General features: G+C 51.0%; 1 protein-coding gene across 2 annotated transcripts in view; it reads left to right on the top strand.

Moving 5' to 3' along the window:
• The first annotated feature begins 226 nt into the window (after positions 1–226).
• Positions 227–19,648, top strand: part of COL15A1 (collagen type XV alpha 1 chain) — a 101,258-nt gene continuing 81,836 nt past the window's right edge. Inside the window, exons 1-2 of one of the 2 annotated variants that reach the window (XM_043486402.1) lie at positions 227–684; positions 765–850. In XM_043486402.1, the coding sequence (XP_043342337.1) occupies positions 674–684; positions 765–850 (97 nt within the window). In that variant the 5' untranslated portion in view covers positions 227–673. The remainder of the gene's footprint in view (positions 685–764; positions 851–19,648) is intronic. The other variant, XM_043486401.1, reaches the window with a different exon arrangement.

Genomic DNA, 19,648 nt, shown 5'->3' with positions numbered 1-19,648 from the left:
CACACCCACCAAATGGGCCATTCCTGGGCGTTCAAGGGGGTTGCGAGTCAGGGGTGCAGGGCAGGGTCCAATCCAGCTGTGAAACCTGGGGAGATTCCCTGCATCTCTCTGAGCCTCCAGGTTCTTCGTTGTCATTTAGGGAAATCACAGCGATTCCAGCCTCCCTTGGCTGGTGAGAAGATTCCATTGGCCCTTGAAAAGGGAGTGTTTTGTCGGCCGGGCAGCCCGGACACCGATAGACTAGAGGGCGGGAGGGAGCTGCCCGCTGACCCAGACGAGCGCGGGCGCGGGGCTTTTCTTGGTTACCCAAGGCCGCCCGGGTGGAAGCTGCGGCTGGGGGCGCGCATCCGTCGAGGGGGAAAGGGGCGTGGGCAGGCGGTAGTTGCCAGGAGTCCCGGGGCTTGAGTGCGCCGCTGCAGCACTGCCCGAGGTGGGGCGCGGCTCTGCCCGAGGTGGGGCGCGGCGCGCGCGGGAGCGCTGGGTGCGGCGGAGTCGGGTTTCAGAGCGCGGGTGACTCAGGACGCGGGCAGTGCTGGGATCCTGCCCGCCGCTGCCGCTGCTGCTACCCCTGCCCAGCGCCGCCTTTGTTCCCGGCGGAAGAACGAGCGGCCCGCGCGCAAAGTCCTTTGGAGCTCGGCTGCCCGGTGCCCACGGGGGCCCGCGAAACTGCGGGATGGCGCCCAGGTATGACCCGCTGCCCCGCGCCCCAGCCCCCCGGCCCCTACCGCCCGCCTCACCTTTTCTCCCTCGACCACTTCTTGCAGGAGGGACGCACAGTACTGGCGCCTGCTTCTGCTGCTTTCCACCTCCGCGCTTCTCCCCGGGGTCACTCGGACCCGCTCCGCGACAGGTAAGCAGCCGGGCCCGAGCGCTGCACCGGCAACCTCCGCGCCCCAGAATAGCTGGTCTTGGCGGCGGGAGCGGCTGCGGTGCGCGCCTCATTCCTGGACATAAAAGGGAGTCCTCGCCGCTCGGGGCGCACTGGCCGTTCGGCTGCGGCTTCCCCAGGCGGTGCAGGGGGTTCGAGGGGTGGAAAAGTCCCCGGGCGGCCGAAGAGGGTGGAGCAGCATCCTGGAACCCGAGGTGTCTGAGCTAGGCGCAGCCCTGTCAGTCTTGGGCACAGAGGGACTTTGGAAGCCCAGTAAGAGTGCCAGCGGCCTCCGCTGGAACACTTCGCTCCAGCTCGCCCCGCGCCCGCGCTCAGGTGGTGCGTGCCGGTTGGCTCATTGCAGGGCAGATGTGATGACCCGTCTGAACACAGGTGCGGAAGCAGGCCGCCACCACCTGGCGCTTGGCCGCGCAAGAAATAACGGGACCGAATTGCTCTGATACCTAACTTAGCCCTGAGTTACCTGGAGAGCCCCATCCATCGTGGGCAGTGACTCTGTGGATGATGGGGAGAGCTATAGACTGGGAACCAGGGGATCTGGTACCTTCTGTTCCTGGGCCTCTCTTTCCCCACCAGGACCGGAAGTCGGTTGTATGAAAAGTAAGAGTCTGAGTTAAAATAGTTTTGGCCTAAGGTGTGTGGCTGGGTTAGGTGCCATTGGACAATGAATTTCACTACTCTGTGCCTCACTTTCCACATCTGAAAAAGGGGAATACTTAGACCACCTTTCCTGCTAGGGATGCTGTGAAGATTAAAAGAGATATTAGAAATAATATGCTTTCCACACCATGGCACGAAATAAGTGATGGAAACTACAAGCTGATCCTTGCAGTAGCTGCGTTGGAAAGCATTGCAGACATTTTGACAGCAGAGGATACTCAGGGTGAGACAGGCTTTCGGAACTGTTCTTGGGCCCAGGTCTCTAGGCTTTTTCTTTCCCTGCTCAGCCCTTTCTCCATGCAGTTTTGCAGGAGACTCCTGCTCTCCAAATAGTAGCCTCTGCCTGCTTTGGGATTTAGGAGATTAGTGCACAGTCTCAACAGGAGTAACTGTGCAGTGTGCAGGGAGACTGTGGGGGGAGACAACCTCTGTCCCTTGAAGGAAACAGAACTGCCTCGCAGGCTGTGGTTAACTCTCTGTGTGCCAGGGGAAAGCTGGGACAGCCCAGGCTGTGTCTCCTTGGGAGCAAGACTCAAAGGCCATGGCAGCTTTTCCTGCCAGAGCGTCCAGCCTGGCATTTCTTACAGGTCAGAGGGCAGCTGGAGCCCAGGTTTGGCTTCTCAGCACTGTGGCCCATGTCAGAACGTTGCAATTTTGCATGTGATGTAGGGTACTGCCAACTCAGTGGCAGAGGGCATCTTCAGATTCTGTAGTCTTTTGTGAACTTTGCTGTAACCCCATCCCCCAAATGGAGAAGGTTCTGGAGAAACTGGTGTTTCTTTCTCCTCCTGCATTTGTAGGCTGGCTCCCTCAATGCCGGGTCAGGGCTGTTTTTCTAACACAGAGGAATTCCCGTAAATATCCATAATGTAAAAAGGGACTGCCAGGAAGCCCTCAGGAGATGAAAAGGGCCTGGAGAGGGCTATTTGTAATTGATGGGTAATTGAGGAATATTCAATGTCCCTCTGGGATTCTGGAGAGAATCTTCCCAGATGTGGAATATCCTCTGCAGGTCAAATCTTGCATGAAGTTTATTGAGGCTAATGCTTGTAAACCACTTCATAGGTGTGTATGATACGTTCATACTTCATTCACCCAGTCCTCACAATCACTCCAGGAGCTGGGTACTGGGACTGTGCTCAGATGAGGAAACAAGGTCCAAAGTCCCAAGGCTTCTCAGCTTCCGAGGGTTTCTTGGCCCACCCTGTTTAAAGAGACCCTTGTCATGGGCCCCTTGTCCCCCACACATGGACCTTTTGTGTCTGATTTCTTTCACTCAGCATGTTTTTGAGGTTCATTGATGTTGTAGCATGTATAGTACTTCATTTTTTTCTGACCAAATAATGTTCCATTGTATGGATATAGTGCAGTTTGTTTATCCATTCTTCCATTGATGGAGCCACTTCTGTTGTTTCAGCCTTTTGGCTGTTATGATTAGTGGTTTTGCGACATTTGGGTACAAGGACTTGAGTACTTGTTTTCAATTATTTTCGTTGTATACCCAACAGTGAGATTGCTGGGTTATATCATAATTCCATGCTTAAATTTTAGGGAACTCTTAAACTGCTGTCCATAGTAGCCGAACCACTTCACATTCCCACCAGCAGTGTACAAGGGTTCCAAGTTTTTCGTATCCTTTCCAACACTTGTTACTTTCTGCTTTTTAGGCTACAGCCATCTTAGTGGTACCTTTCTGTGGTTTTGATTTGCGTTTCCCTAGTGACTGATGATGTTGAGCATCTCTTTGTGTGCTTCTTGGCCATTTGTGGGTCTTTTCTGGGAGAAACTCTGAGTGCTAATCAGGGCAGGTTCAGGATTTCCCGCTAATCCTCTCACTCTTGCTGGTGGCCAGCTGATGTGCTTTCCTGAGTGAGGGACAAGGGGATAAAAGTCGCACCTAGGATTTTACATCCCTGGCCTCCTGGCTTACCTGTGCTCTAGCCTGTAATGAGTTTCTGTTGTCTACATGCCATTAGAAGTTGTGATGAATATGAGTGATTGTCGTATTTTAACTGCTGGCTAAATTTTTGGTTTTCTCTAAAGTGTGGAATGCCTGTGGTGGCATAAGGTCCTCCTTATGTGTTTTACAGCAGATTGAAAACTTTTTTAAAGCAGGTTGAGGCTGCAAACCCCCGGCACCCTGAACCACTCACAGCTCCCCATGTGTATTTGGGATTTTGTAGTCTCCTTGACTGAGCACAAGATGTGAATGAATCTCCCTGTCTAGAGTACACTTCCTGACCCTGTTTCTCTTTAGGGTCTAATTCTACCTCCCAGCTTAAACAGCACGTCTCCCAGGGAGCCTTCCCTGGGTCTCCCCAGCTGATCTTTCTCATCGCTAAGCCACCACAGCCCTCCGTCTGTCTTTCCAGCACCAGCCACTGTCTCACCCTGCTGACAATATATTTATTTCACTCTTTTTTCTATGAGAGCACCTTGAGGGTGTGGATTATGCCTTATTCATCCAGAGTCTGCTACTTGGACTTTGGCCATTTCATCATTATGATAAATAGTGCTATTGGGAACATCTTCAGACAAATGCCCTTTGTTTTCTTTTGGGATTATTTCCTTTAACTAGATTTCCCCAAACAGATTTGCCCATCAAATAACAGACTAGTTGGATAGTTCTTAATGCATATTTCGATGGGTCTTTCTGAGATACAGATTGAATCATGTTGCTCCTTGGTTTAATTGCTCTTGCTGGCTTCTCCGTGCACCGAGGATGGAGTAATGCTTCTTGCCTCCAAGTCCCCCTTGTGTCCCACTTCTGTGTCTTTGCATGGGCCAGTGCCTTTTTGAGAATGCCTTTCCCCTTGTTCACCTAGCACCCCCTCATTCATCCTTTAGGACTCCTCTCTGGGAAGCCCTCCTATTCTACCAGGCGTGTTGAGTCTCTCTGCTCTGGGCTAACACTATGCATCACCACCTCTCAGTCACAGGGCTTCCCAGGCTGGACCATGACCACTGGTTACTCATCTGCCTCCCCTCCTACATGGGGATTCTGTGAGCCAGGGACTGGCCTTGCCCAGATTCTGAATCTCAGAACCTAGCACTGGGCCTGGCACAGAGTAGGTGCTCAGTGACTCAAACAGCGGAGGAATGGGCAGGTCCAGCCTGTGGTCTGGGGAGAATGCACCCGTTTGCCACGTCCTCTAGTGTCTAAGTCCTCCCCATTTTCCCACGGCTCTGCCAACTGTGTGTGGAGTGGCCATGGCCGAGTAATCAGGGCGCGTTATAGGGCTTTTAGTTTAATTTAATGACTTTAACAACTAGTTAGGCTGGAATTTACCCTAATGTTACTTTGCTCTTTATCTTTTTTTCCATTACATATATTTGTGTAAACAATGTATTTTCTAGCTTATCCCTCTCATACCTGAAAGTCTATTTTGTCAAAAGCTGTGCATTTACCTTTCTCTGCTAGCTTAATATATGAGCTTATTTTCAAGTTTTCCTTGAATGGCCACAGCTTGATCCATTTAAAATGGACCATTGATTAAATAGATTACATAGAGTGTATGCTGAGGTTAGTTCTTTTTCAAAGTGGTACCCAGGAGTCCCTGAAATACTAATTAAAATGTAAGCTATTTTTCCATCATAGCATTGCTTCTGGTTGTCTTATAAAATTTTCCTTTACATGATAGAATTTTTTGTGTAATCTTTATACTATTCTTATGCATATGTGTTATTTTTTTTAAAAATTCCACGTGGTCCTGATAATTATTGTTTTGTAATATGTCTTAAAATCTGGCAAGGGAAGTTACCCCTTCCTCCTTCATTAAGTCATAAATCCTTAGCATAGACTGATTTATCACATAATTTGCTCATGATATGATTGGATACTGGGAGTGTTGTAGTGGTGGTGGGTGGGTGAGTGTTATTAAAAGTGAGGTAATCTTACAATAAGATTCAGTTTAAGACCTTAATATGTGGTAAGGAGAACAGATAAGCAACTCAGACTTCACAGTCAGAGGAGCAGGTTGTGGGGCCTGAGTTATTGCTGTTGATATAGCATGCAGTTTGCTGAGACGGGTCAGAGGTGTTGGGAGGGGCCCAGTTTGCTCACTGACCTCCTTCTTCCTCTCCTTTACAAGAGAAAAAAAAAGTATAGGGTTAGAGCAGACCCTGGAGAAGGCCCAGACCTCTTTCTGGGCAAGATCTAATGAGGCAACACGTGAGGCTTAGGTCACCCAGTGAGTACAACCCACTCCTTACCTCCAATCAGAATCAACTCAACTCAGCCCAACCTGATCCCAGTGCAATCCATCCCAACCCAACTTTATGCAGTCCAGTTCATCTCACACTTGTTACCTGCCTTGTTACATGGATGACTTAAAGAACTGGACAGGGCAGAAAATTGTTCTGAGGGCCTTCACATCTCTCTTGAGTGATTTCAGGTGTTGGGGGAGCCCTTTTTCAGTTCGGAGAGCTTGGCTAGAATCTGGGCTGCAGAAAGCAGTGCTGCCTCGGTCTTTCCCGGAGTCGCCCCTCCTGTCACTGAGTGCCTCACATAGGGCCCAGCTTAAAAGCCTGCTTCACCGCTGGGAGGTCTTTGCAACTAATCTCCTCCCAAAGTAAATGTCTGCTGAGGTCCTCGAAACTGTCACTCTGTTCTGTGTTCAAGCTGCTACTGTCGATTTCTGTCTTTCTCCTGTATTTCCTGGCCGCCTGCCCTCTCCAAGGCCCACTGGGGTGGGTGGCGAGGTGACTAAAGAGCCACGTGGGACCCTGTGCCCTTTCTGGAGGGCTCATAATCTAGTAGGAGAGACCGGGGTGCAGCCGCTGGCTGGAATGCTATGGAGCTTGTCCTGAGTGTCCTAGTGGGGATGCAAGCAAGCCGCTGCACCACTGAAGTGGGGGTGTCCATTTACACCAGAAGGTGGGGGAGGCGGAGGGAGGTAAGCAAGCTTTGAAAGAAGAGATTTGTATTTTTCAATAACATTAAAATATTTTGATAATAAAAATAATAGTCACTGTACAAATCTAGGTTGAAAAAAAAGGAGTTTTAAAAGGTCACATGTTATCTCGTGACTTAGAGATAAACTCTGCTAACATTTGTGGACTGTTTTTCAAGTTTATTTTCCGTGCCTAAATATGCACATATGTTATAACATGAATAGATCATTCTGTACATTGTATTTTGTTGCTTGACGTTTTTTCCCCTTAACTATTATCTAGACACTTCCTCTGGAACATTGAATATTCTTCCCTAAATCCTTTGTAATTGACATAGTATTTCATTATGTGGATTTCCCGTAATTAACCTAGGTCTCTTTTAATCTTTTAGGCTGTTTCCAGTTGTTCTTTCCATAAACATTGTTGTGATAACCCTATTCTTTTTTAAAAATTTCATTTATTTTTTATATTAATTTTTATCCATTTATTTTGGCTGTACTGGGTCATCATTCTGCGTGGGCGTCTCTCTAGCTGTGGAGAGTGGGGGCTACTCTCTAGATGCGGTGCTCAGACTTCTCATTGCAGTGACTTCTCTTGTTGCAAAACACAGGCTCTGGACGCACAGGTTTCAGCCGTTGGGGTTCCTGGGCTCTAGAGCACAGACTCAGTAGCTATGGCACACAGAATTAGTTGCTCCACAGCATGTGGGACCTTCCTGGACCAGAGATCGAACCTGTGTCTCCTGCATTGGCAGGCAGATTCTTTACCACTGAGCCACCAGGAAGCCCAGTGATGACCCTATTCTTGTGTCTCTGTATTTGACCTTTTCTGTAATTATTTCTTAGCACAAACTCCTAAAACTGTTGGGTCTGGTGCTTGCCCAATTTTTTTCAAAGTCTTTCATTGTGTTTTTTTTTTTTTTAAAGGTATAGTGACTTATATTCCCTGCAATGGTGTAGGAGAATACCTGCCTAGCTTACTCCATGTTGCCCACTGCTGCTGTTTTTCTCACTGAAAGGAGAGTATGACAACAGGGCAATGGACAATGCCCAGCATCGCTGCTCCAAGTTGTCCTTAGTTGAACGGTGTTGGGGATTTCCTCCTCCTCCCTACCATTTGTTCATCAGTTTGGCATGGGCCTTCTGGCAGGGCTGGAGGAGAAGAGGGTTATTCAGGAAATTAGAATGTAGGAGCTCAGGTCACAAGGACTTTGGTGGTTCTCAACCCTGGCTGTACCTTGGACCCTGATGCGCAGTCTTCCCCACGTCCAGGGTTCTTAATTTGTCTGGGGTCTGGTCTTCTGCAGGTTTTAAAAGTTGTTGGTGTGATTCTAAAGTGAGGCCAGAGTTGAGAACCAGCAATGCAGTCCAGTGACTTCCTTCCAAAGGTGGCAGTCCTGAGTCCTGGAAAGGAAGGGTCTGACCCGTGGGTGTCACACACCCGAGAGGCAGAGCTGCCCTGGGCTCAGGTCTCGGCTCCCTACCCCCTGCTGAGTGCCCGCCCTTACCCTCATGTTCCGGGTCTGTCCGTTGGGACAGTAATTCCCACTGTGAGGAATGATGAGGGAAGCACGGGGCCTGTGATTGGTTCGGTTCAGTACCCCTTTCCTTCCTGCTCCCACATCGCTGTGAGTCCCTGGAGGGCAGGAAGCATTATTTATCCATGTTTCCTCAGCGTCTGACATGGCACCAAATGGACACAATGAGCATTTGAACACGTTTATGAAAGAATCATTCAAAGCCTGGGACTGTGGAGATCTGAGTGAAAACCCAGCATTAGGAACCCTGGACCATAGCAGAGTCTCTGTGAACCTCCAGCTGGGCTGGAAGACCACCCACAGCCACCCACTGTGATGAGGCTGCTGCTGACGGTGTGGTGCTGGAGGGGCCGACGCGGGGTGGGCTCAAGGGCTGTGTCCAACAGATGCGCCAGGGATGGAGTACCTGCCGTGAAGGAGGATTGGAGGGGTGCTTTTCCAGTCCTAAAAAGTTATAACCGTTGCATTCTGTAGAACAGGGCCCAAGAGCGGGTGACAAACTCAGGCTAAATCCTTGCAGTTGCAGCAGTGCCCCGCACTGTTGGGTCAGCCAGCTGCTTCTCCCCTTCCCCCTGTAGAGTCTTACTGCCAGCTTGTCCCGTCTGTTTTAGGCAAGCAAGTGTGTCTCCTGGCCTCCACGGTCTCCACCTCCCCCCGTATTGCAGCCTTAGGAGTCTTCTAGCTTCTTTCCACTTAGGTGTGACCCACCAGCCCCGCCGTATCTGCATCACCTGGGGACTTTGTCGAGCTGCAGACTCTCCAGTCCCACTCACAGACCCAATGTATTAGAATCTGCATTTTAACAGGATCGCAACCTTTGAGCAGCAGTGTAAAACCAGCTCTTACTATGTCATCCCCTGCTTTAGAACCTTTTGTCATCTTCCCAAGCTAACCAGCTGTGATAGGCAAAGTACTGGCCCTCCAAATATGCTCATGTCTTAATCCCCAGAAACTGTGAATATGTTAGGGTACCAGACAAAGGGGAATTAGAGTGCGTATGGAGTTAATATTGATAATCATCTAACCTTCAAAAAAGGAGCGGACCCTGGGTTACCCAGGTGGGCCCAATGTCATGACAAGTGTCCTTGAAAGTAGAAGAGGGAGGTGATGTGAGAAGGACTTGACCTTCAGCAAATCAGTTGTATTTGCTGATGTTGAAGATGGAGGAAGGGTCCCTGAGCCAAGGAATACATGTAACCTCTAGAACCTGGAAAAATCAAAAGAAAAAAAGAAGATTTTTTTTTTCTTTAAAGCTTCCAGAAAGGAGCATGATCTGCTTAATTTTGATCTAAGATCTGTGTTGGACTTCTGACCTACAAAACAGGAAGGTATTGGTCAATTCCATAACATCGTATGGAAAAATCCAAACAAACTTTTTGGCCAACCCAATAATACATTTATGTTGATTTAAGTCACGTAATTTGCAGTAACTTGTTCCAGCAGCCATAGAAAATGATTTTCACTCTCCTTAGCATGGCCTTTGAGGCCCTCTGAAGTCCTCCCAGTATGCTGTTTTAGCTGCATCTCCTGGAGTGTCCCTCCTCATAGCCTTATCTCAAACTGCGCAGTCCCCAGGGTGGCTGGAATGCTGGGAGGCATCCTGAGAGTCTGGACTAACGTCATTCTCCCTTGTGCCTCCCGCACCTAGCCCCATGCCTGGCTCCGGCAGGTACTTGGTCAATGCTTGTTAAATGAAGACCCCAATGGAAGCCTGCTGTATTCTTCCAGATCGCCACCAGCCACACAGGGTCCCTAGGAGGCTGGAGGCAGATATGGCAACAGAGGGGCTCTGCTCCTTTGTTTTAGGCAAATGGTTGGTCCTCTAAGAGCCTCAGCTTCCATATCCTGGAAATGAAAGAGTTGGACCAGATGAACCCTAAATGCACTGTTAGCTGGAACTTTCTAGGATATCTGAGTTCACTTGGCCCAAACTTTTGCGGTGGCTGGGGGAGGTGATTCAACTCAGCAGCTCTTAGTCCGGTTCCCACCCTTCCCTGACATCCTTTTCCATGGGTCACGGTACAGAACGGTGCCCGATGGCTATGTGTATTTGGTACAAAACGGCGACCACAGATTTTCTCCTTCCATCTCGAGTTAAAATGTCAGATTACTCACTCTCTCACAGGATGAAAAAGGGAGGGAAAAAGAAACCATTTCTCACTGCAGAGTTTTTCCATGTGACACATTTTCTAATTTTATTTCAAGTTTAACTGTCTAGAGTAGGTGGTGCCATTTCAGCGCCTCCCCCTCCCCTTTTAGAATATGAGCTTCCAGTTGAAGAAGTGGAATGGTTTTGCTTGTTTAACATTTGCAAGTGTGGGCTGCTATCAAGCTGCAGCTGAATGTCTTCATTTTCTCTGCTGGAGGAAGTGCTCTTAGGCACACAGTGCTAAGCTAATAGTAGGATTCCTGGGGTCTGGACCCTCTGTAGGGAGCTTGACCGAGTCACTTCCACTCCTGGACTCAGACACTTAATCTGCAAAGAGAGGGAAAGGCTGGGTCACCATAGAGAGACTGCATGGCCCATTTGAAGGACTATTTGGTGGGCCCCGTTTCTTTTCTTTTTTTGGTGGGGGGCCTGTTTCTAAGAGTAGTTTTCTTTGAAACTTTGTTGGAATCATGTGCACCTAAGCTCATATTTGCCATCAGCTTTGTCATCTCTGCCCTGTCCCTGGAAGTGCATGGGATGGCTGAGAAGTTCTCAGTGCCTGGGAAGACTGTTGTGACTTTGTTCCAGAGAAACTGATTCTGCCCCTGCAAGGTCGGTTTCATCCAGTCTCACCCTTTCATTCCTTCACGCCGCTGGGCTCAGGCCTGTGTCATGCTCAGTAAGGGGCTGTCACAGCAGCCCCTGGCCAATGAGACCCCCCATCTCTCTCACCTCTAGTGCATCTTCTCACTGCAACCCGAGTGGCCGGGGCCATCATGTCACATCCCATTAGAACTCTTCCCTGCTTTCCATTACGGCACCTGAAATTCCACCCCAAAGCTCTTCGTAGAGTGCCTGGAACACCATGAACCCTCAGTGAAGGGTGATGGCCATGGTGATGAGGTTCAAGCTCAATGCTAACTGATGCGTGAAACTAACTGACGACCCCCAAGCCTTCCTGTGGCCTCTTTCAGCATAGCTTGTACCTGATTTCTTCCATCAGAATCACTTGCAAGTCCATCTCTCGAAGGACGGGGAGAGCCAGGGCAATGCCATTCATCTTTGGAGTTCAGAGTCATTGACCCTGAAGTGGAGGGAGATAAACAGACACAATCCGATGTGGGAAAAATGAGATATAGTTAAGCAAGGACTTTGCAAGTGTGGTTGAGTGAGTTGGATAGATTTTTATTTTTATTTTTTTGGATAGATTTAATGCCAACATTTCTTGATATGAATGGTCATCCTGCCTGTCGCAGCCTGGTAGGTTTTTTAGCCACTCATGTGTTCCCTCGCTTTTATTTAATAAATATTTATTAGCTGCTTACTGTGTGCAAGGCAGTGTGGTACATCCTGGGTGTAAAATGATGAACAACGTAGGCATGGCTCCCCACCTTGTGGAGCCTAGACTCTAATGCGGGACGTAGACACTAAACAAGGGGTTGTACAAAAAGCCCTAAATACATATGAAGAGTAAAAGGCGTATGGAGAAGTAGGGAGCTACGAGAGGCTTCCCGGGCGGCTCTAGTGGTCAAGAACTCACCTGCCAATGCAGGTTAGACATTAGAGATGCCCCAGGGCTCGATCTCTGGGTCAGAAAGATCCCCTGGAGGAGGGTATGGGAACTTTCCAACCCACTCCAGTATTCTTGCCTGGGGAATCCCTTGTTCAGAGGAGCCTGGCAGTCTGCAGTCCATGGGGTTGCAAAGAGTCGAACGCGACTGACACGACTTAGCACACACGTACGCAGGGAGCTGTGAGTGTGCACTCATGGCCACTCTGATCTGTCTGTGGTGTCAGGAAACGCTCCCCAAGTTATGACAAGTAAGATAAGATCTGAGGTGTGACGAGATTTAGCCCGGAAAGGGGTGGGGCTGGTGGATTCAAAGAGAAGGCGAGTGTTCTAGGTAGAGGCAAATGAATGAGGAGAGGATGGAAGCAGCCTCCTGGTGTGTGGCCTGAGCAGTTAACGCTCCAAGCCTAGTCAGGAGGGAGGCTGGGATGGGATGGGACAGGACGGGATGGGATGGGGCTGGAGTGTGTGTGTCGGGGGGGCGGTCTCCAGTCTCCAGCATGAAAGCAGAACCTCCGTCCAGTAGCCGCTTTCCTGACCCTGGCTCTGGGCGAGCCTCTGGGCTTCCACCATGCCTTGGGTCCCGCCCAGTGCTCATGGCCCTGGGTGAGGGCCTCTGGATGCTCCTTCCTGCCCAGCTCTTGCCTCTACTTACCCAAGAGCTAATGGCTTCAGCGAGGGGCACAGGGTCTCCATCTTTGTGTTGCCCAGGAGACATGTTTGTGAGAGACTTGCAGTAAAGTGATAGGGAAGCAGGGGTGAAAGAGAGCCCAGAGCAGAGTCTCTGGTCCCCCCTCGGCCGCCCAGCGCCTCGTAGGCCGCCCCAGCTGCCCAGCTGAGAGGTCGGGAAGGGCATGGGGAAAGGATTCTAAGAATTGCCCTCTGCAGTTAGTCTTGGCTCTGAAAAGCTTCTTCCTGTCTGAAATGAAGGGTTGGGCCCGCCCTGAGGCTCATCCAGATAGTATCTCTTCCGATTTCTCTCTCTGGGTGTCTGTGTTCAGAATGTGTATCCACAAACACAATGCAGAATTCTCTTGCCAGGGAATGGAGACGTCTCGGGAATAACTCAGGTGGGAAGTTTTTAGATGTTTTCACTTGGGGACCAAGTCCTTTAGAGATGGTGGCAGAAGACCGATGCATTGCCCACTTCTGTCCCGGCTGTTCTCAGACTTGCTTCTCAAACAGGGTGTGCTCGTGGTCCCTGGCTGTGTGACAGTGGTGTGCAAAGCCACACTGTTTATTTCCCGCATCCATTTTACCCAGCGGTTGGTAACCTGGGGAGTCCAGTGACAACTGGGAAGTAATTTAGAACATTTTTATACTAAACAGCCCACAGTTATTATGGAGTGGAGTGCAAAACTTAAGTGCTTTTAACAATAGAGCAGGAGATTTTAATTAAACTTCCAAGCTCTGAACGGGGGTGGGAAGGGTGGTTCTTTGGGTAGACCCAGGCCCCGAGGTATAGGGTCCCCTCTCTCTGCTGGTAGGATGCTTTAGTGGAGATAATGTTATATATAGATTTGAGATTCCCAACTGGTGGGAGGCTTGGAATTTTTGTAGGGGCTGCCAGAATCCATTCTTGTACAAACATTTCCTCCGTCGATAGTTACCTAATGCACTTGTGTGTGGAAAAGGCTATGGAAGTGTTTTTAGCTATTGACAAGATGGAAGTCGCTATTCTCCGTAGCTCTTGTACGAGAACTTTCAGCTCCATGAGGGAAGAAACTTGTCTGTCACTGCTGGATCCCCAGTGGTTGGAAGAGAGCTACCATCCAGTAGGTGCTCAATAAATGCGAGTTGAATGAATAGATGTATGTGTGTTGGTGGCTATAAAAAGCTTCCCTCTCTCAGTCAGGAATTACCTTCCCAGGAATAAGTGTGTAGGGTGCGTGAGCATGGGGAGGTTGGGTGGAATGTGAAAAATGCCGTTCATGCATATGCATGCAGGCGGCTGGCCAGTCCTACTCAAGTTCAAGGTTTCTAAGAATCCTTTTGAAGGCAGCCTCCTACCCAGTGTGGTCCGGGACCGTAGCAGCTCCTCGTGGGAGGAGGCACAGATCTCCATTCGTGCGCCTGGGGTAGCCGGGCCTCCTAAGCTCCCTTCTTAGGGTCCGTGTGTCCCTCAAACACCTCAGTCCCACCAAAACCCACTGGGGACCTTGAGGACCCAGAAAATGTTGGGCTTTCAGGGTCGGCTGTCTGGCTCTCCTAGGTTACAGAGGCGGGCGGAGGCTCAGAGAGAACGGGGACATGGTGAGTCACACAGTTCAGATGTGAGGAGCTGGATCCAGAACTGGCTCTTCTGACGTCCAGGTGGCTGGCGTCTCACCACCCTCAACGTCCCAGGTTTTGCTGCTCTTTCACCATGGACGCGTTGTCCCACCCTCCTCAGGGATGTGGGAGGAAAGCTGGGGACAGGACTTGGCAGATGCTGAGGGTCTCCTCTGTGCCTGGCAGCCTGTGGTTACAACGAAGCCTTGGAAACATCATGTGGACTGTAGCCCGCCAGGCTCCTCTGTCCATGGAATTCTCCAGGCAGGAATACTGGGGTGGGTAGCCATTCCCTTCTCCAGGGGGTCTTCCCGACCCAGGAATTGAACCCGGGTCTCCTGCATTGCAGGCAGATACTTTATCACCTGAGCCACCAGGGAAGCCCTTGGAAACATCACATGGATTTCAAATCCCAGTTCTTCCATGGATCAGCTGAGTGACTTGGAAAGATTGCTCAGAAGGAAGGTTGGTTCCCTCATCTGGACAGGGGTTAGTCAAGGTCTTGCCTCCCGGACTGTGTGAGGCACTCAGCGTAGAGCCTGAGATGGCAGGGCCTTGGTGGGTGAGGGCTATCCCTGGAACCATGAACCTCACCCTGTACATATAACAGCGTCACTGGGGAGCTCTTAAGACATACTGAGGCCTGGGCCTTACCCCCAGAGATCCTGACTGGGATGGAGCTGGGTCTCAGTCTCCTAAAGCCCTCGAGTTCTTCTAAAGCCCAGCTAGGAGCTCAGTGCTAGAGCGTACATGCCGTGAGGGCAGGGGACACGTCTGTCCTGTTCACTCGACAGTAGCGGTGCCAGGCATGTGGTGGTTGGTGCTTGAGAATATTTGTTTATGAATGAATGAACAGACAGATCAACAAGGCTAGCTTCCGCCTCTCAATCCACACTTACCTTTTCAGGAATAAGTATGTAGGCCTGTGAGCTCAGCATGTGGCATTACCCTGTCCCCGCCACCCTGGGAACCGGCATTGGCATCTCTATGTCCAGGAAATGAAACTAAGGCTCAGAGGAGTAAACGAGCTGGCCCAAGGTCCCCAGCTAGTGAGTGATGAGTTCTCCCTGGAATGGAATTCCATGTCCTTCCCTGTATGCACTGGGTGAGGCTCAAGGCTCAAACTCCTGGGGTCCTCTGCCCAAGGTCACCCTCAGTTTTGGGTCTCCAGTCAGGGGCGTCTCCTGGGAACCCAGCTTGGAAGGCCTCGTTCCCTCTCCCGTTACTCCAGAAGCGCACAGGCTCTTCCTCCAGCTAACATTTGGAGGCCATCAAGCTGTACTTTCATCTAGATTGAACAAGAGTCAGCCTGTTTCAAAATATGACTTCAGGGTCACCATCTGTTCTGGCTGTTCTCTTAAACTCTAGTCCCATTTCGGAGCCAAACAGGGCTCCGGCCGCCTGCAGGGAGCACGTCCCGGCACGGTGGAGCAGGAGGCCCTGTATGAAGCGGCGGCGTGCTTGCTAACAGCTATAGGACAGAGTCCTCACTTCGTTCATTTCCCCTGCGCAGTGGCATCGAGTCATTACATGTGGGGACCACAAACCCCCGCCACTATGCATCCATCCCCATATTGGGCACCTACTGTGTACCATCACTTCCCCATGCCTCACCTTCTTAGGAAATGGGTGGGAGTAGCCTGGATGGTGGGGACACGATACGCTGGGCAAGGCTCATTGTCAGTCTGGGCCTCAGTTTTCTCATCTCGGGGACACGGGACTGAAGTCCTTCCCAGCTCTGGAGGTCACCCCAACTCTCCAGGCCGCCATCAGCCTCGTCAGTGTAGGCAAGACTGCGCAGTGCCTGCTGATGCCATGAGCTCATTCTGCTGGCTTCCTCCCTGCTCTGGCTAAATTCACACAAGCTCATCTGTGGACGCCCTGGGCCATTCCCAGGGCAGCTTGATTTTGCCCAGGGCGTAACATGCCAAGTGTTGAGAGGCTGGAGGAAAGTATGTCTCCTGCTGTTGCCAGAAGACCGCCTTCGCTCCGCATTCCAAATCGCCCAGTCCACCCTCGCCTTGGCAAGGGAGAGGGAGGGGCCCGACTGCCGGGGGCAGCAGCTCGAGGTGAAGTGGTGATGGCTCCTAAAATGGTCAGCGGCAGCCTTCCTCAGAAACCTTTCAAGGCACCCCGTAGCCTGCAGCATAAATTTTAGTCTCCTCAGCTTGACATTCAAGGCTCTCCCGAATCTGTTTCCAATCTCCCAAGTGAAAAAGCGATTAAGAGTAGAGAGAGCTAGGAAGGACCTCAGATGACCCACACGTGGGCTGCAACCACCCCATCCCAGCTCTGTGGTCTCGATCTCCTTCAGCCTTGATCTGTTCATCTGCAAAATGGGAGAGCAACAGTCCCCACTGCATCAAATTATCCTGAGAGTGAATAAGCTGGTGTTGGCTTCGCACTTCTGAATCTGGCTTCGTAATTCTCTCCTTGCTGCTCTGATGGTGGAGGTTACCCGAGCGTCCCCTTGCTCCCATCCCCCAGGACCACTCACAGACCCCTCAGTTTCCTGACTCCGTGGCTTGGCCTGTGCCCTGCTTGTCCCACTGTGCAGGGTCCTCCGGTTCAGACTCCTGTATCAGGGCTCTGGGTGTTGATGTCTTGCCCCCTTTTCTAGGCTGAGAGCTTTTTGGGACCAGAGTCTGAGTTTTCGTGATCTCTCAAAGTCCAGCCCAGGCCTGAGTCCATAAGAGGGTGGCCACTGGGTCCTGGTTGTGCACAACGCCAGAACCCTCGGCTGGGGCCAGGATAGAGGGAAAGACAGAGAGGTCTGCTCCTGCCTTCCCTCCCAAGACCCATCCTCCCCTGGCAGCTGCACTCTCAGGGCGGCGCAATGTAAGTTGTGACTAAATTGCATGTGGTTAGCAACTCTGTAGGAGAGTTTATGGACCATGTGGTGTCTACCGTGGGAGAAGAACTCAAGTACCTAAGGACATGCCTCACGTAGAGACTTAGAAAGCTCCAGAATTACTCTTTCAAGCTGCTCCCATTCCAGTGATGCCCCTCCCACCCCAGTACCTTACATCAAGAGGCAGGGGTGGGGGGAGGGTGGGACATGGCAGCGAGGAGCAGGAGTCTTACCCTTCTTCCAGGACCACGAGGGCTGGCCTGTCCCATCCCATCTTGCCCAGTGGCCCCAGCTCATGCCCTAGCCCCCAGATAGGCCAGGAGCAGCCTTCCGGAGGTCTCCAGCCAAACCTCAAGAACCTTACGGTATATAACGAAGGGGAAGCATATGTGGTTCACAGTCCCTACCCAGACGCTTGTTTCAGAGAGGGAGGAGGTGGAGGCAGCTGGAATTCAGTCTGAAGTCTGAGAGGCCAGTGTGTTTTAGAGCAGCACTCCCAGCTCAGTCGGTGGGTGAGAGCCAAGGCAGGCATTTTTCAGAAGACTGGTCATTCTGTGCCCTCCTGCTTAAGGGTCAGCCAGAAGGATGGAAAATCGCAACACTCAGAAAAGTTAACATCGGGTCTCTGTGTGGCTATTAAGATTACCTTATACTTCAACAGTGGGATCAGCTGAGAGCTAGACTGTTAGGTGCATATTGAGCTAAATGGTGCTGGTGGGGTGACTGCGACAACAGCTGGTGTTCATTAGAGTTCTTGGTAATTGATGACAAAGACTATTGATTTTATCTATTGGTGAAAATAAATGTGACATGGCAGGACAGATCTATGGTCACTCTGGTCCAGAATCCGCCAAGCTTCATTTATTCACTTACATGTGCATTATTCATTCATTGATTCCTCCATCAGTGCTCAATTCTTGCCTAACTCCGGCAAGCCCTGTGCTTGAGGGGTGGGGGTGAAGTTGGGAGATACAAACATGAAACAGATGATGTCTGCCTGCCCAAGGGTCACAGACTGGTGGGAAACAGAGGCAAATAAACAGATAATAACAGAGTATTGAGGAATCGGACCTTCCTGGGAAATTTACCAAGGGAGGGTTTCTTGGCAAGATTGGGTGATTCATTTGTAGGCATTTAGAAAAAGTCAGCTCTGAGGCCCGACTTCCCGTGTAGCTGGAGAGGAGTTCCCCAGAGTCTTCAGGCCCCTTAAGCCCCGGGCAGGGCAAGGGGACAATGGGGAGGCAAGGGAAACAGCTGTTGCTACCCCTCCTGGAAGGCGTGGGCTCCTCCTGCTTGGGACAGGCTTCCTCTGGGGGAGCAGCCCCCTTGGAGTCGCAAGTTTCCTCTTGGCTGCAGAACCCTCGCCAACACACCCAGGTCCCCTGGGCTGACCTCCCAAGCCTCTCTGCATCCTCAGACCACCAGCCTCCTTCCCCCAGCTGGGTTCTCCTGGCTGCCCCTCTCTTAGTGGGATCTAGTCACTCAGGGGACTCAGCCTCCCGTCAGCCTGTCTGGGAAGCAGTCCATTCGCCGTGGCTGTGCTGGGGTCCGAGGGAAGCCCCGCCCAGCCCCGTGCCCGGGTCTTCGCCCCTACGTGGGCTTCTCTGCTGCTGGCTGCCTGCTCGCGTCTCCTGCTCCGTGGTCCTCCCGCTGCGGGCCTCCGTGCAGGTCTGGGCCTCCAGCTTCTGCTCAGCAGCTCAGTGTAGGGCAGTGGGTCTCAAACCCGAGTGTGTGTCGTTACCTGGGGGCTGGGTAAAACCCCGGGTGCTGCTGCCCTCTCCCCTGCAAAAGCTCTGATTCGGTAGGTCTGCAGAAGAGCCAGAGCACTGGGATCTCTAGTACGTTCCCAGGTGAGGCTGAGGCTGCTGGTCCGGGAACCGCACCTTGAGAACCATCGTTGTGGTTAAGCAGGTGGGCTATGGAACACGGACCCAGGCTGGGCCCTCGTCTTGTCTCTGCCACTTTCTAGCCGTGTGACCTCCTCTCTCTGCATCTCGGTCTCTTCATGAAGAATATACAGGTAGTAACACCCTCCTCCCTGACTCAGTCCAGGCCCTGCACTCAGAATAAGACTGGGCATACCGTTCAGTCCAGTGGCTCAGTCATGTCCGACTCTGCGACCCCATGAATCGCAGCACGCCAGGCCTCCCTGTCCATCACCAACTCCCAGAGCTTGCTCAAACTCATGTCCATCGAGTCGGTGATGCCATCCAGCCATCTCATCCTCTGTCGTCCCCTCCTCCTTCAGTCTTTCCCAGCATCAGGGTCTTTTCCAATGAGTCAGTTCTTCGCATCAGATGGCCAAAGTATTGGAGTTTCAGCTTCAGCATCAGTCCTGCCAATGAACACCCAGGACTGATCTCCTTTAGGATACTTGGCACACAGTAAGTAGTCAATGAATGCTTTAGGTTCCTGGTCTACTGTAACAAACTACCACAAACTGGTAAAATTCTAGAGGCCAGAAGTCCAAAATCAAGGCATCAGCAGGGCTGCAATGCCTATGAAGGCTCTGGAGAATGTTTCTTTGCCTCTTCCAGCTCTGAGGGCTGTCCACAATCCTTGACTGCATCACTATCACTCCGGTCTCTGCCTCTGTCTTCTCTGTCAGATCTCCCCTTTGTCTTATAAGGACGTGGGTTATTGGATTTAAGGTCCACTTGGGTAATCCAGGATCGTCTCTTCATCTCAGGATCCTTAATTATATCTTCAAAAGACTTTTGTTCCAAATAAAGCCACATTCACATTTCCAGGTACCCATCATTTTGGAGGCCATCATTTCGGTCCTCTGCAGTGAACACAGGCCATTATTATTGTTTAGTTACTATTTC

The sequence above is a fragment of the Cervus canadensis genome, chromosome 14 (assembly GCF_019320065.1).
Source record: "Cervus canadensis isolate Bull #8, Minnesota chromosome 14, ASM1932006v1, whole genome shotgun sequence".
Taxonomy (NCBI): domain Eukaryota; kingdom Metazoa; phylum Chordata; class Mammalia; order Artiodactyla; family Cervidae; genus Cervus; species Cervus canadensis.
This window is presented reverse-complemented; position numbering and strand designations above follow the sequence as displayed.